This window comes from Phymastichus coffea, unplaced genomic scaffold (genome assembly GCF_024137745.1).
Source record: "Phymastichus coffea isolate CEN01 unplaced genomic scaffold, Cenicafe_Pcof_1.1 PCOF00147, whole genome shotgun sequence".
NCBI classification, from domain to species: Eukaryota; Metazoa; Arthropoda; class Insecta; order Hymenoptera; family Eulophidae; genus Phymastichus; species Phymastichus coffea.
The window spans coordinates 215,588-232,907 of NW_026706958.1; the positions used below are offsets into that span (position 1 = coordinate 215,588).

General features: G+C 38.0%; 1 protein-coding gene across 1 annotated transcript; it reads left to right on the forward strand.

Moving 5' to 3' along the window:
- The first annotated feature begins 4,938 nt into the window (after positions 1-4,938).
- LOC131672293 (LHFPL tetraspan subfamily member 6 protein-like) lies at positions 4,939-11,559 on the forward strand. Its single transcript, XM_058949425.1, has 5 exons — positions 4,939-5,700; positions 8,519-8,637; positions 9,582-9,757; positions 10,511-10,609; positions 10,777-11,559. The coding sequence occupies exons 1-5, from the start codon at positions 5,611-5,613 to the stop codon at positions 10,902-10,904; spliced, it is 612 nt and encodes a 203-aa protein (XP_058805408.1). The 5' UTR covers positions 4,939-5,610; the 3' UTR covers positions 10,905-11,559.
- Positions 11,560-17,320: the final 5,761 nt, after the last annotated feature.

Consider the following 17,320-nt stretch of genomic DNA (forward strand, 5'->3'; position numbering starts at 1 on the left):
ACCGATCAAGACAATAAAAATATGCCATCAATTCTTTTTTCCGTTCCATCATGCGCTGCCGCAATGTAGAAAATACGAAAGAATTCAAAAAGCTATTTTCGATAACTATCAGTGCGTGAAAAAAGAACGGAGCCAAAAAAACCACAAAAAAGAGAACAGAGACAAAGAACGAAAATTGTGTGGATGTAGCTAGTATGGTTGGCAGAAAAAAGCGGAGAGCTCAGAGAAATGAAAAAAAGTCTAAACGGTGAAAAAAAGGAACTGCTAATTCAATTTCCATTTTACATTTCAACGTTCTACGATAGCATATCAGTATCTCTGTTACAGATGGAGGAAAATATAGGCCAGTCTAGAAGGCATTCGGTACCGTGGAATGCTCGTGGCTGTAAGCTTGCACGAGAGAATCAATCAATATTAATTAATTCATTAATTTTGTACTCAAGGATGTCTCCAAAAATTACCTTATCTCGATACGCATTGACGTAGGCCTTGCTACTGCTTGGCGGCTTGCGATTTTTGTGGTCGTGGCGGGGCTATTTTCTGATCAAATCAATTACGGACGAGAATCAGGCTCTTCTTGTCACGTACAGCTGCCTAATCGTATATACTTTTTTCTCCGCAAAAAATAACAAACTTTATTTTCTGTAATTTTTATCTGAAAAAGAAATACACATACCATCCTCATGCTATGATAGATTGGCAATTGCACACAAAAAAACTGTCGCGTTTCTTTTTTTCTTGTATAGGTTGACGCGTTTTCGAATTTCTTAAGAGGTCTTTTCCATAATTATCTAAGCGACTTTCGTAGCAAGCTCATTGTATTTGGAAAGTAAACATTCAAACGTGGAGGGCAATGTCCGCAAGCTATTGAAAGTATATAAATAAATTAAATAAATAAAATTATAAAAAATAAAAAGTCAGATCGATAAAATTTCCGAAGGTTTTTATTGACAACTCTCTTTCCCTTTCTCTCTCTTAGTATAGAATTCCGGCTGCTTAAACTAAAAGTTTTCGTAGAGTGCGGTTCCACGCAAATCCAAGGAAAGTTTCTGGCAAGCGGCTATCAGACGTCGGCTTATACAAGACTACGTCTCACAAGACGTGAGAGGAAGAGAAGGACGCAGAGGAAAAAGCTCGACGATGTCCGTCGCAGCTGTACAGAGGTAAAGGAGAGGCCGCACGTATTGGATGCGGTATTATGGGTAAAATGGTGTGCCGCATCCTTTGTACGATGTGTTATGTATGTCCGTGTATATATATAATTTTTTCGGAAATTGTTGCTCGATGAAATCTAGGAAGCTGGTAATATATCAATTCTTTGCGATTTAGTGCGAATACTTCATTTTTCAATGATGTTTCTTCAAAATCGTTCTCATTACTGTCTGTTTCGATAAAACAGAAATAATGCTTTTGATATAGATTGAAATTCGCAAATATAAAAATATTGTGCGATCGATTTCAATTCCGACGCGCGGAAAAAGACCATGCAGAATCGTTCCGAAATGTTTCGGAGCTACGTATACACACACATGAGGCAGAACAAGTTCCCGTATACGAAATCAAATCTTCTCATTCTCACTGTACACGTATCATCGGCAGTGGTGGCGGCACGAGTACAAAAAAGTACGAATTTTTTTTCGTTCGTATCGATTTCACGTCCCGATAGAAACGATTGCTATACGTCGAAGCTGATCATTCCGGCGGGAGGGCAAACAATGGAAATAACGGTTAAGAGAGCAATAGTACGAAGAGGATGAAAGGACGAGAAGGGGGGGGGCGAACGCAGAGGGCACGAGATGATTGAAGTGAATTAATTTTTATTTGCTTTCGAGATTGCGTTTGGGAGTTCCGCGGATATCTACGAAATATATATTGGCTGCGAGTTTGCTTTTCTTGGCCACGCGGTGTGATCGGACGTGATTTCGAAAAAAAAACAAAATGGCTTCCCTTATTACAAGTTTACCGAGATCGAAACGTAGGCGCGGCTATCGACGAACATAAATCTTCGAGCAGTAATAATAAGGTACGCGAAAAGTAAGCAATAGCTAATTGCCATTTTTGCGTTTTGCTTTTTGTGTACGGTGAAATTCGAACTTTTTATCCCGAAATGGGAGAGTTAATATACCCATGGGATATTCGTGAAAAGAGAGACACGCGCTCATCCAGATAATCGAAGTCTTTGGGGAGGAATTTTAAAGTGGCGTGTTTTTTTCCCAGCGATAGAAATCGATTGCTGTGTATTGTATACACACGCTGCAATGCAATTATTGCACAGGTTCCATTGGTTCGAGTGAATGAAAAAAGAAAATAAGGAAACAACGGCGTTTTTCTTTCTGCGTTAGAGGGCCGCGCTCTTAATTCAAGATTAATTTGTTGGCAGAAGATAATTGGCGTTGCTTTATTACTTCGAGTTTCACTTTGTAGAATGACAGAGCAGTTTTTTTCCCATTTTACAAAGCCGCATCACATTGTTCGATCAATTTGTTGTAGTTACGGTATAGCTTCATCACGCTGACAATGTGACGATCATTAACTAGGTAGCTGATCGTGATTGTGGTGGAAACACATGCTCTCCCATGGATTGGGTCTCGAGATTGTTCTTGAGGCGCTTGCGGTTTTACGCTATTATCGCCCGAGCTATGCGCCGCGCGTTGCGGTCATCCAATGTGCTATATTCATTGACGCTGAGAATCGTCTTGTGGCATATTTTTCTTATGATCTCTTGAATGAAATAATGAAATGTAAAGAAGATAAAGGTTGTAAGTATATTATTTGCTTGCTATATGATGTTTAAGGGAATGTATGCGAAATAAGAGTGATTTATGATTGACCCCAAACATTCCGACAGACCACTGTGAGCGAAACACAAATAGAGAGTAAGGACAACTGATTCGTTGTACTCCAATACAGTAGCAAATAGCCCTTTCTGTCAATTTGTCTTTTGGGCAAGTGATAGAGAAAACTAATGATTCAACCTTAATGCTGAGAGAAACGCTTGATTTAGCTGGGCAATAAAGCCTTAATCCAAGAAATCACGTCGTTAACTTTCACTGGCGACAAATCATGCTGTTATATGCGAAAGTTCAATTACGTGTCAGCTGAGCCGACAAGCTGCAATAATCTCATTATCGGATCGTGTAAGCTTCTTGCCGAAGGACAAATTTCTGCACTAGTGAAGAGAAAAAAAATTTGCTTTTACGATGCTTTCCAGGCTGAGAGAGATAAAAGAAAATTTAATAAATACACAAAGCTAATCTGCATAACTCTGCATACGCGATATCACCACGGGTATAAACAACGGCGCGATAATTCTTTCCGACTGCGGCGTAACTCCTATATCCTCTTTTGATTTCGTCCGCGTCCCGCGACGTCGCTGTGGAGCCACAGCAACAAAGCGCGAGTGGACGTGAACACGCGATCCGTCGAGTCTCGCGCCCAACGCAATCAGCACTTCTTTCGCGTTTCCTCTTTGCCTTGCATTATGCGTATGTAATGTAAGCCTCTGATAAGGTTGTGCGCTATTGTACCGGCGCCGTTGAATCTATTCAGCTTTGTTTTCTTCTTTTTCGTTGCTCGAGCCATGACGGTGAGATAGCGAATGCTGATGTACGCACTGAATTAGCTAGCCAGGGGCGGCTTTGTATTTTATTTTCGTTTTCTCTCTCTCTCTCTCTCTCTCTCTCTCTCTCTCTCTCTCTCTCTCTCTCTCTCTGTACTTCGGCATGCGAGCTGCGTAATCAACGAGGTAAGTGAACTTTTGATTGTATTTCTTTTTCATTTGCTATTTTTGTTTGTTTCCCAAAATAATATCACTCTGCAACTTTATTTCTCGTCGTTTAACATACAAAAATTTATTCTCGTTTCAGGAAAACGTGATGTTTTTTTTGCAGGAAATTTATTGTTTTTAGGATTGTACTCTGGCGTATTTCACTCACGAGGAATCCGTCATACAGTTATCTTCGTTTCTACAATGTTTTAAAAATTTTGTCATATAACGTAAAATACTAATTTAGTCATATAAAGCATCAATCAAAGAGTATGAAATTGTAGTATATTTTTTTCCATAAGACAATTTAAAAAAAAATTTTGATGCCTCTCTTCGTTTTACCATTTATCATGTTTCAAAATTAAGAGTGATTTAGTTTGATACAAAACTGTAGGATTGTTCGAATTTTATTACAGCTATTTTTCAAATCGATAATATATAAAAAATCAATATTTTCTTGTATTTTTTTGAAGGTAGGGGTTTCCAGTAACTATCATTTAGTACGATAATTATACAAAATATTTCGTGCATAAAAAAGAAGCAAAATTAGCAAAAATACGGTTACCATTTATTTTTCATTCTTTTTTAGAGTGAAATATTTCGTTGGAATCCTAGACAAACTTTTCTTTATCTTTGAGTTTTTGAGTTCGGATACCCGTCAGTTATTCAGACTTGAAAAATAGTTCTTTTGATACTTCTTTTTGTTTTTCTCTACATCTCATCAAGTTTTAACTTGGGTGGATATTGGTTTTTGGATTAAAATATCAAGTAAAATTGAAATGATAATTTATAAATATCTGAGTGATCCTCAAAAGATGTTTATTAAAACTTAATCCTTTTTCGGCGACATTTAAATTCCTCAAATGAAATATTATCAGCATGAACAAACAAGAAAAAGAATTGTCAACCGCAGCAAAACCGTGGAGTGATAACCGAAGTAAAGTAAGGAGAAGTGCTCCCCTTTAAAAACATCACGTGCCAGTATAGATGCGCGCGCTTGCGTGAGGTGGAGAGAGAGAGAGAGAGAGAGAGAGAGAGAGAGATAGAGAGCGCGCGAGAGAGAACGATATAGCGGTGGCGGTGGTGGTAGGAAGAGGTTGCATTCTACGAGCTTGGCCTACGGAATGCAGAGAGCGGCGGGGCTCAGTCGTCGCTTCGACGCCAAGCGCGTCGCTTGCATACTCACCGACACTCAAACTATGCGCTCAGTTATGAGGCTTGATAATGCGTGACGCGAGTGGATTCATGTTTTTCCATGTGTGACACGAGAACCGAGGATTCTGCGAACTTATAAATTAGAAAGATAGAAGCTTCACATTATAAATTATACATTTTTAATTTTATTTATGCTTGAAAATGCCAATAGTTTAAAAGATAACAAAATAAAAGAAATTGACATAATTTCAAAGTTAGTTGCTTATCTTCGCAGAATAAATAGTTTACAAGAATTTGTGCGCAAAATTTTAGAGCTCGCAAGTTTTTCTAATAATTTGAGACCTCCACATAAATTTGTTATTTTGAAGCGTTTATTTGGAAATATAGACGTACTTGGAGGATAACACAACCGGATAAACAGAAATCGGAAACTACCCTTGAAAAGGAAGGATCCTTCACTGTTAATCGAATAAATAGTTCAGGTTTCAATGAAACGACAAGACGATAATCTCAAATGAGGTGGCAACGAAAAAGTGGAAGTGTGATATAATGGGACACTCCTGTGCGCTACGATACGAAGTCGCTGTAGATAAATTCGCGAGGAAAGAGCAGTGTATGCATAAGCGCAAGCCGACGAGACAGCAGCAGCATTATCGTGCAGGACAAGTGTCCGGTGAGTTTCGAGGACGATGACAGCTCTGTGCATCGTCTGGGTAATGCTGTCAACGCTTGCTACAATACTCGGCTGTACTGGATTCTATATGCCTTATTGGATTCAGGTTTGTTAAAACAAAGCTTTATTTCCGTTAGTATTTGTTCTTTCTCTTCCATTTAGGCTTTGAACTTCTACCTTGTATCTCATCTACTGACCTAAACAGATTAGTTAAGTTTTTAATTGTATGTCAAAGTTTATATACAGTATATGTTTGATCAACAAATTCAAAACAGATCGCTTAAAAATGCAATGTTTAATATTTTAGGAAAATAAAGTATGGCTAAATTTAATAGAGTTGAATAGATGCTAACTTTTTGTGTGTTACTATGAATTGATGACAGTGATATATAATAAAAATTAGAGAAACGAAATATTGATAAATTGTTTTCTTTCTGCACGGTGACAGATTTCAAACAAATAATTTTTTTCTCCAAAATACGTCACTACGTAAGAAATGTAAACTTTATTAGCACTAATACTATATATACATTAAGTCGTAAAAAATTTATATTAAAAGTACATGGAACAGTGTTGCTAAAAGAGGTTTGTATACATTACATACCTTTGGTAACAAGATAGGATGGCGTTTTTGCCTGATGGTATCAGTCTTTTTTTGCTATCGAATTGAAAAATGCATTAACGTATCGTAAATTTTAACGATATTTCCTCATGTTATTTTTAGTGCTGTGTCTGCTTTTAGCATTATTAGTATAGTAGGGGAAGAGTGTGCGCTCGATATAATAAATTAAATAAAGTACTCTTTAATCGATTTATATTATTGCACAATGTTTAAAGCTTTATTTTTTGTCAATAACTCATTCAATGATATTTTTATCAAAAAATCATGGATATTGTTCATAACAACAGCTATGAATTTTCAGTTTAGTAGTATTAATCAACGCTCTGTCCGACATATCTGAAGTATTCTTCTGGTGTGCAAGGTACATCTCCAATCATAAGTCATACTACAAACAAAAAACCAACGACTTAATGTTAAAAAGTATTTATTTATTGAAAAAAAACCACTTATAAAAGCTGTCCCCTTAACTCGCGTCATCATGAACTCGTAATGAGTAATTTTACTAGAACCATAGATTGAGTAATAGAAGTTTCGCTGGAAAACTTCAAAATAAAGACTTTGATTTACGAGAATTAAGAAAACAAAAGAGGAAGAGGATGAGAAGAGGAAGTTCTAGATTTAATTTATACCTAAGAAAATGGGTAAAAGTTTTGGCGCATTGTACATAATGGAAAATGCCACGCCTTGCTGGCAGTTAGTCAGTTCTGTTGTTATAGGTATGCTAATGACTTACTTTTGCACTTTCAAATCTTGCGGGTAATGATGAAAATTCAGTCATAAATATTAATACATTGGCTAGGACTATGGAAGAAAACTTAATAACGAATTGTCTTTAAAAAGAAATAATTCAACAGATTTTCCACTTTGAAGACACATTGATGTGAAAAGCTACTTTTCTTCGCAAACATTTTAGTTCGATCAAATTTGATCTCGCGATCTCTGAACGAGCGTAAAACAATAAATTTCGATAAAGATACCACGCGTGAACCGAAGCCGCAAGGTGTGAAGGATAAAAAATTCCGAGTTAAAATGTAATCGAGTTTCGCAGCAATGTACGCCACATTGCAGTGTCGACTTTGATAAATATGTTGCAGCGAGCACGAGTGCGGCTGGCTGATCCATTCGCGCCACATATACAGCAGAAGCTGCACTCGTCAGTCAGATCGAATTATCGTGATGATTGCACTGCCCCACATAAAAGCACACACGACGGTGTACGAGTACATCGCGCTGCACGGATAATCGTCAGCGTGTTAACGCTGTACGCACTTGTTTTCGAATATTGGTGCGAATATCGTTTTTATGTCGAATTATCAAACAAATTTGAGAGGCTACCTACAGTGAATAATTCAATGACGTGGAAAGGTATTTCCTCGATCGCGGAGAAGCGTCATTGATGTTACAAATATACGCGTTCGCTTTTAGGTCTACATTATGCAACGTTAATAACACGCACATTTTGTATAATGACGCACAGATTGTTAATATGCATTGAGCATTCTGTCGTGTGCTTTGGCATAAACATCATAGACGAAAGATAAATTATTCATACAGAGAGATGGGAATCTATATTGCTCTGCATCTGCGTATATATATACATATGCTTCGTGTTCATTACGAATGGCTTCATTCAAAATCTAATCTCTTGGCATTGATCGAAACGAGACCTATTACACGTTGCGTTGTAAAAATTAGATGCTGTATCGTCTGAAATCAATACAAACTGATGGCTAGTAATAGAACGTATTCTACATGGTTATTTGAAAATGACCTTTCGTATTATGGCCTATCATAGTTTACTTTTTTACTATCAACAAGTCTCGTATCTCTGAAAGGATAAAAACTTAAACTGATATAAAAAGGACTTCAAAAACTAAGGACAAAGTAACAAACATTATGGCTTTTAAATCGTTTTTTGACGAATAAATAAAATATCGATGAGCGTATATTTGTGAATTAACGCTTTCCAAGTTTCGCGAAAGCTTCAGTAAATGTTGTTATTCCAAAACTCGTAGTCCCAATACGAAGATCGATCAAATAGAGTTAACAAGTACGATCCCAGTATTCGAGCGAGCATAAACAAAAACTTGAGCGCCATCCGAGCGAGCGTCTAATCTCATTACAATTCGCACCTAAGTTAGGCGTTGTCACTCGAGTTCAGCTTGCACGTACAAGTATACTTTGCGAATGTAGGTCTACATTGCGTACACAGGCTTAAGAAAGTTACGCGTCGCATATAATGTACTGCGTGAACGAGTGAAGGATGAACCTAACAGATTGCGCATAATTTTGCGTGTTGCAGGGGAAACTCCTCGGCAAAGTGGATGCTTACTTCAGCTCATTTCGTCGTTGTAATTATCCGAGGTTCCGACCGTCTTACAACACCCCTGAGATAGTTTACGAGTGCGCTAGGTACTCAAGGTGAGCATTAATCTATTTTCTTTCATTTCAATCTGTTTTCTTTTTTAAATTTAAATGGTTTCCCGATATGTTCGCTCTCTCTCTCTCTCTCTCTCTCTCTCTCTCTCTCTCTCTCTCTCTCTCTCTCTCTCTCTCTTCAATAGTTATTTTTTATGCATCGTAAGCGTCGCTCATAGGCAAAATTTTGTTTTTTAGGAATGTAATTATAAAAATTATTTTTTCGTGCTTGTAACCGAAAATAAAGTTTTTCATTTGATTAATTTCTGAATGTCATTGTAAAAACTACAAATTCTATCCTACTAATTATATTCTCTTTCTCGTAATGAAAAAAAAAACAACGAAAAAATGTTAAACGTTTGAGTTCAATTATCGATGTCTAACTATATATACACTTCTACTACTTCAACGGCTGTAACTTTTTTATGTTATTTATACATATCAGAGTTTCGAAAAATAAATTAGCTAGTCAGAAAAAAAATCCGAAAGGCGAGTTAAAATCCTAAAAGCAATTATGTTGAAGCGCGGTATATTATTTAAACGTATAAACGAAGATTGTGCGCGCATGCTCGATTGGGAACAATAAACACGTCACATGCAGTGTTCCATGAGCGAAATTGCTTCCGTGCGTGCGAGCACCACAAACGTATGTTTCTCTATACCGCAAGCTTTCTCTCTCGCGTCTGTAGAATTTAAAATTTTCAAACTGACGGACACGTCTGCTGGTAAAGAGGGAAGTACACGCGTATTTTTTCGTCAAAGGGGTTTCCACGTCACTCGTAAAAAAGAGAGAAAGGGGAGAAAAGAAAGAAAGGGAGAGAGAAAAAGAGAGAAAGAGAAAGAGCGCGCGAGGAAAAAATGTTCTTTTGATGCGTTACCGAGCTTCAAAGCAATGTTGGAACTGGCAAAAGCAATCGTCGTACTTCAAAATCAACCTGACGTTGCAGTTTCTGGGACATACCGAGCCCATGGTGGCAGGCCAGCACAGTGACGTTGACGTTCGGTTTGGCTGTCGCGGTCATCGGCACTCTCACCCTTCTCGCTGCGGCTGTCTCTTTTCTGCCTCACGTTCTCAAAGCACCCAGGCACATACGTCTGCTCGGATCTCTCCAGCTTGTCGCTGGTAAGTTTTGCTCCTGCAACCACGTTTTCCTACTGCTCTCGAGCGTGCATTTCACGTTGGTAACTTATTTTTGAAACTTCCATGCGTACATTTTTTTTATTTAGAACACGCAGTGGCGAGTAACGTCAGAGAAATCGATAGTCGTTCATCCTTATTCGGTTCTTAGTGTAGATTCAAAGTATAAATTCATGTCATTCTTTGACAATATCAAATAGAGTTAGGAAAGATTGCAAGCAATGCGATGCAAGTTTAGCTGTTGAGTGCGGAAAAGAGCGGGAGAAAATCCAGATTTCTCTAGCTTTTAGACCGTTCAGAACTGCACTTTCGGAGATTCGATCGCAAGAGCCATACTTATGCTTTTTATCGTCTGTATTTTTATTATCGAGATTTTTTTTTCTTTTATAATGCAGAAGACTTTCTCAAAGCAACCAATTGTTTTTTCTACTGTGAATCTCAATTGGATCACTCGAAAACTCTTTAAGAGTAAGCCTCGCCTTCAAAACTTGATTAATTAATAACTTATGAATGAGTTTATTCTAGTGCTTTCATCTTATCAAAAGTTTGACAAGGCATTTAGTTTTAATTTGGATCAAATTGCTTTCAACGTATACGGATGTACTTGAAAACTCAACTGTACTGTACACTTATTTGAATATACTAGAACTGTTGTAAAAGAAAAATTGCGTTTTAATGAAAAGTAATAAATGGAATTTCCACAACCGCTTCTTTAATGTCAAATCTTTTTCTCCACAGCTACAATGATTTGCAGCGGTCTAGTAATGTACCCGATTGGTTTCGACAATCGTGAAATACGTGATTCCTGCGGCAAAAGGGCCGGCGTCTACAGTTTAGGTGAGTCGGCACTTTTTCGTTCGTTTTTTTTCTTATCGTAAAGTAAGTAAAATCATGGGTATTTGAAAATTAGTAAAAATTACCTCAGATGCTTAAATTATTATCGTTGGATCGAATTATGAAACTAGTGCGCGTCATTAAAATATCATTCGAAAAACATGTTGCAGGAAAATGCTCAGTGTCGTGGTCTAGTTATTTATTGGTTGGTTCCGTGGCGTTACTTTTACTCTGTTTCGGACTGAGCTTATGCGCAGCACGACACAAGATGAACCAAGAGAAATCATTGCATATTTGACGCTCGAAGAAGTCTATCGACGGTTACTCATCGACACGCAAATGCAAGAAGTATAACAATCAACAGGAAGCTTCGACGACGACGAAGCTGTCAATCGTTACCGTTTGTTGATTGCAAAAGACTTGTTGTCTCAGTGTTGTTCTTCACTTTATAAGAACTTGTTATCTTCGCAAACTTGAGTGAGTGAATAATGAATCATGGACGACATTTTTTAAAGTTCAGTTGGTAATGGTAATTCGTTAGATTGATGCCACCTAAGAATTACAATTATTTGAACAGTAGGCACTTGCATACATTTATAAAGTTCGGATAACTACATTCCAACATTAGCAGTGTAAATGACTCATGAAAATATTACAATTTCAATTATTATTTTCAACAATGACATTAAAAACACTGCCAATATAAATATAGTTTATATTATCATGTTAATGATTCGAATTTTTATTGCGATATGTAAAAGTGAATGTTTTATGAAATTGTCGTATCGAAAGATGTTTTATTTGATCAAATTAAAAAAATTTTGAATACCAATAAGAAAATTGGTTTTTTCATAAGTTAGCAAAGAGAAAACTTAATAGTTGCTCGTAATATTTCTCACGAATCGCGCGAGAATCTATAATAAAAAAAATGAATAATGCATTAGGTTCCGCCAAAAAAGAAACATGTTATAAAATAAATTACATTAAAAAGTGCATGATTTGTACATAGTAATGTATGTTTGACATTATGTAAATTTTATACGTATTGATATATTTTGTAATAAAAACGATGAAATTCTGAAAGAAATGCATATTTATTAATTTATATCTTTTACATGTTAACTAAATTTTTCTTCATACACAACAATACACTCTATTATTTGCATGACTTTGTTAGGATAATTTATAATAGTAATCCTTGCCAAACTTGATTTTTAGTGTCGCCATTTGTATGCAGGAAATTGATCGCGTACGCAAACCTTATGCGTTCCATCACTCGGATATCTCAAAATGCATCGCGTATCTTTAAAGTGATCATTCGGCAGAAAGAACAGACAATCCCTCGAAATTTCCCTCCCTAAAATAAACCACTTAGACGTTACGAAGCAACGCCTTTCCACGTACCCCCTTCGGCAGAGCAGACACGAGAGACACGCGCGTAAACAACGGAAGCGGATTACAGCTCTCTCTCTCTCTGTCTCTCTCAGTCGCTCCGATAAGAACGTAGAAAACATTTTTCTTTCTCTGTCACAAAAGCTAGAGTGGTGGAGAGCCACTGGATATCGCCTGCGGTTGGTGGGAAAGAAGAAGCTTTACTTCATTACGCCGAGGAATTCAACTAAGGCGTACACCGGCGGTATTCGAAGCCCACGCGAAGCGAAGGGAAGTGGAACGCTGGATAAGACAAAAACCAAATCTCACGTGAAATTAACTTGGGCTTTTCGGAACGAAGACTTTATTCCAAGCGATTCTGAGAGTCCATTAGTAAAGAACTCGAATCGTGTGTCGTCGGCTTTCACGGACATCTGCGCATAATTTTCGCATACGGCGAGAGCATTTGCCCGGTAGTAGCGACGTTGAGCGGCGGAAAGAAAAGTCGCCTGCGTGTGATCCGGCTTAAAGCCGAACGGTCCGCGAGAGTCTTGGACTTGAAAGCTCCGTCAGCCCACGAAGACTTTTGCCTTGTGAATTTACGTTGGATCGCCGCGTCGGCTATTTCTCGGAAACTTTTACCGAGTAGCGGCCATGGCCGATTCTGTGGAATTACGGACAGGGAACTAATTCTTCATATTTGTTTGAAATGCGACATCAGCGGTAAACGTTCGACACTCCACGAGTACTCTCGCGATCAACTCCAAGTCAAATACGGAAATTTGGGTAGGAGGAAGGTAACGAGGCGATAGACACTGGGAGTAGCAGCGTGTGGCATAACCGCGGTCAGAAGTCAAGGGGGCGGGGTGTTGGTTGTGAACGGAGGCGCGATGCGGATTGCGCGCGTGGCTGACTACACTGCCAGCGAGAGGAAGGCTTGGCAACCAGGGGATTGTGGCTAACATTAATTCCTGGCCGCTGGCTGCCTACAAAGCAGCTGCTCATCCCCCCCTCCCCATCCCTCTCTCTCACTCTCTCTCTCTCTCTCTCTCTCTCTCTCTCTCTCTCTCTCCTTACGCTATGCAGAACTGACTTTAGTTAGATTACATTTGCGCTACTCCCCCAACTATATCCGCCGCTGTGTTAGCCAGCCGCTAGTCTGCCCCAGGCAGTTTGCGCGTCTTGTCGCCAGCTCTTGCTCTCTCAGCACTAATTTCTAGCGCATTTCAAGCTTCATTGCTGATTGGATGCCTCGCTGGAAAAATGTCTGATTTGATGAAAATGTGCTGTATTCGAGTTATCGAGGTGAGAATCCGGGGATAATCTTGGTCACGACTGTCAGTTGCTGCTAGCTAGTCTCTCCAATCGCAATTTGCATCGAGATAAGACGTCTTCTCGAGGCGATAATTCAATTATCGATCCTTGGCTTGTCGCGCTCATCAATATTAATAGAATATTTGTGTAGTTGGCTGATTGACCATTGACTGTCTATCTTTACGAATTGTCTTTCTCCAGTGTACGTACTCACAAACCTGGGTGATTCTCAAATGACTTCATGACCCGTAGAGCCTTAATCGAGATTATTATGGATATCGTAATGGCATAGAATATATATATATATATATATATATATATATATATATATATATATATATATATATATATATATATATATATATGCGATGACGGGAGTTGCTTCGTTTCAAGCCTCAACGAAGTAGAAACAGGACAGTCAGCGAAATTCGCTCGATCTACGTGTCTGTAATACTAATTCTCGAGCGTGAATTCGGCATGTCGCTCGCGCTCTCCCGTCCAGTTTCATTGCCACCTGCCATATAGGTCGTCGGAGCTGTTTACCTTTCATCGTTATTGTGTCGACTGTTATGCCGTTTTCGTCCTTGTCGTCCACTTCGAAACTCCGTGGATTTCAAGTGTTCAATGCGTGCACGCTACCACTACCTACGCACGCCACTCGATTCCTTGTTATTGCTCTCAATTTCCGCAGCGCCTGTATTATATGGTGACGTTAATGGATAGCGTGACTAGTGCTATGGCCATTACAATATAAACTGCGGCACACACATACACACACAGACACACGCACACGCGCACACACTCATGCAACTTAAGTTATGGGTACTCACTTGTCAGAGAAAATGTCAATAAATTAAATTGTATAATAATACGGATTTTATAACGAATCATAAATATCACGCATACGACGCTCAACTATTTTTAGCCGCGGTTTACAGAATTGACAATGTAATTTTGGCGACACATCATTATCCAGTAAGGTATTTCAGTGATCCGAAGAAAGATTTATGACCATCGACGGATAAAAATATCGCTTGAATGCTTGAAATTCCTGGCATTTTTTAGGGTGAAATCTAATATCTGAAGTTTAAATAAATTTTTCGTTAACCTGCATTGCGGTCGTGGTTCGCGCGCGTGCGCGCGAGAGAACGAGAGAAAGAGGATAAAAAAAAGCTTGAAAATGAACAGGCGCGCTAGGCTATTTCTAATTGCAGCAGTTGGAAAGTAGATTCGGTCTACCGGAAAATTTCTCGACCCCATTTTTTCAGTTTTTCCTTTTTTGTCCCCGACCTCTTGACGACAGCGGCAGAGTGAGTTGAGAGTAAGCCCCCTTTTTTGCATTCGATCTCTCGAGTCGCGTGCGGCAAGAAAATTCTCGGTAAGCAGTTGATTATCCCGAGAGAGCTGTGCAGTACTGTTGTATAAGTATACTTTCAGGATCAAGTGTAAAAGTTGGAGATTGCAAGGCCAAGGCAACAAAAAAGCTATAGCTTCTTCACAGATCTCAATGTGAAAATTTAATAATTCAGTCGTATAATGAAACCATATTCGTTCTTGCGAATATAATTCAATTTCAAAAGTTGAAAAAATAATTTAGCAGCAGCGTATTTTTGCAAATTAACGATATCCGACATAAGTGCACACGAGTCTTGCTAGAAAAATACAAATAGCAATGCTCTTAAGTGTTTTGCATTTTCGTCAGAGAAATGTCTCTTAAAAGCTTTCGAAATTGCTTGCCATGTGAGAAAAAGAAGTTCTAGCCTCGAGAGAGTAAAGTATTACAAGATGTAAGTAAACTTCAGATCAGGCACGAGAGATGGCCGAGAATGTTAGAATGTTTTAACGAAAAAAAAGTACGAGTGGAACAATAAAAACTACGTTTCTAGTACTGTTTTTCTTAATTTTGAGTCTGTATTATTTGAAAACGAATCTAGTCAAAAAAGTTTGAATTGGACAAAACTAACAATTAACAAAGAAAATCTAGGAACTGACCCGTCCATTAATTTATCTTTGCAACCCTGCAATAGAGAAAACCATCACGAGATACGGTCGCTTAATATATGGAAATGTCATGTAAATCAACGTAGTATATAAAAATGGGGAGACGCAACAAGGAGCTTCGATTAATATTAGTGCGCTGTGTCGGTCTAGTGATCAAGATGTCGGATTTATAGTTTTGGTACCCTAAATTCAAGTCCTGGTTCCGTTACTTTTTAATTTAATTTGTAAGGGTTTATACACACGTAAGAGAAGCAGTTTTGCTTTATCCGCGCTCGCTCGTTCGCGCTGTGAATTCACGAGTAAGGGGGCAAAATACAAGATTTTTCGCCAACGATAAGTAAACAGCGAGGAAAGAGAAAAGACTCTTGAAAATCCGTGGCCAGAGTGTCGCGTGAAAGTAAACAAAACGTCGCCAACTGTATACGTACTTTATATCGAAAGTAAAAAAAAAGATTGACTGTAACTCTGTGGCAGTGTTCACTGGCTACAAAGAACGATGGTGGAGTATAAAGTAAAGATAAAAGAGAGAAAGAGAGAGAGAAAGCTTGCGAGTAATTACGTTTCAGCTCAAACTTTATTCTTTGAGCACTAGCTGACGCCTCGACATGTACGTTTGTTCGGTCTTACTTTATTTCTCTCTCTCTCTCTCTGCTCCTGTTATAGACAGAAAATATACTTTGTTTTCCTCGGTAAGTGCACAATCAAAACATCGTAAATTTTCGATGATTGGATTATATGGCACTTTTCGGATTAATAATTTTTATAAATGATGCGACCGATACCAACGCGGTAATAAAAAGATGTATAAAATGACCGCTGTCATTCGTGAAATTAATTTCCACGTGAATTATTGCGTTCAGTTTAATCATTCGTCCGCAGACACATTAATAATCCGATTGTGTGGTTTGGGTTTGGGCGTAGGCGTCGACAATTACATGGTACTTTCGTCAAGTGCACGTGAGAATTACGATCATGCCACAAGTATTTTCGAGTGACGCCAAATCGTATATTAAGAAGCAAAAATTCAAAAAATGTTTTAAGAGCTTGCTTTTCTTTGCACACTCGAGTTGAAGATTGCTGAAAAATTAACTTTTTTGTGATTTAAAAATAGAAATCCGCAGCTCGTATGAGCAGCGTTAATTTGGTCATATAAATAATAAAAACTACTTATATATGTAGCACCTTGAAAATCGTATCTGATTTTATTTGGACTAACTGATCGTCTCAAGTATAAAAATTATTGACTCGCGCCACTTTTGAATTCTAGTTACATTCACTTGATCCAGCAATTTGACTCGTTAAGGTGCTGCGCGTGATCGCATAAATTAAAGGGTTCTTTCAGCTTACCGTTCCATCGCAGAATTTGCATGAGCAATCGCTTGAAAAAAAAGTAAAATCTTGTTCGATTTTTCATCTTTCTTTTTCTCACTCACCATGAAAGCTCCGTAGGGTTCAGCTTCGAAGCTGGAAAGGTTTTGGTTTCAATCGATAGCACAAGCTGCGTTGTGTCGCAATAACGAAAGCAATAAACGACGTTGTTCCCCGGGAAAAAAAAATAGCGAAACTAGAGTGAGGTGTGATCTCGTGTGAAAACACAATTATAATTTGACTTTTATTTTTATTAAAGCAAATTATTAAATAAAATATTTTAAATAGTCGCTCAAAAGAAAAGCATTAATGATATCAATGGATCAATGGATGGATTCATAAGCGATTCTTATCAAATTACTATAAAAATTCCCTGCAAGGCGTAGAATTTTCAATTCACTAATGGTCCAAGAATAAACTTAATTAAAACTAACGACAGAGAAAAAGTTTCTAATCTGATATTACTTATAAAAATTTATTTAGCGGTAAATGTCTTTTAATTCTATGTTGAATTTCGCATTTACCGCGAGATTGTACGAATAATAATCACATTAGTAAAGTATTAGAATCACTTGAAAAAGTTGAAGTTTGATAATCCGCTTAGTTCGGTGGAATTCGCCAGCAGAGAAGCTCTCTCAAACAGAGAGACACGAAAAAATA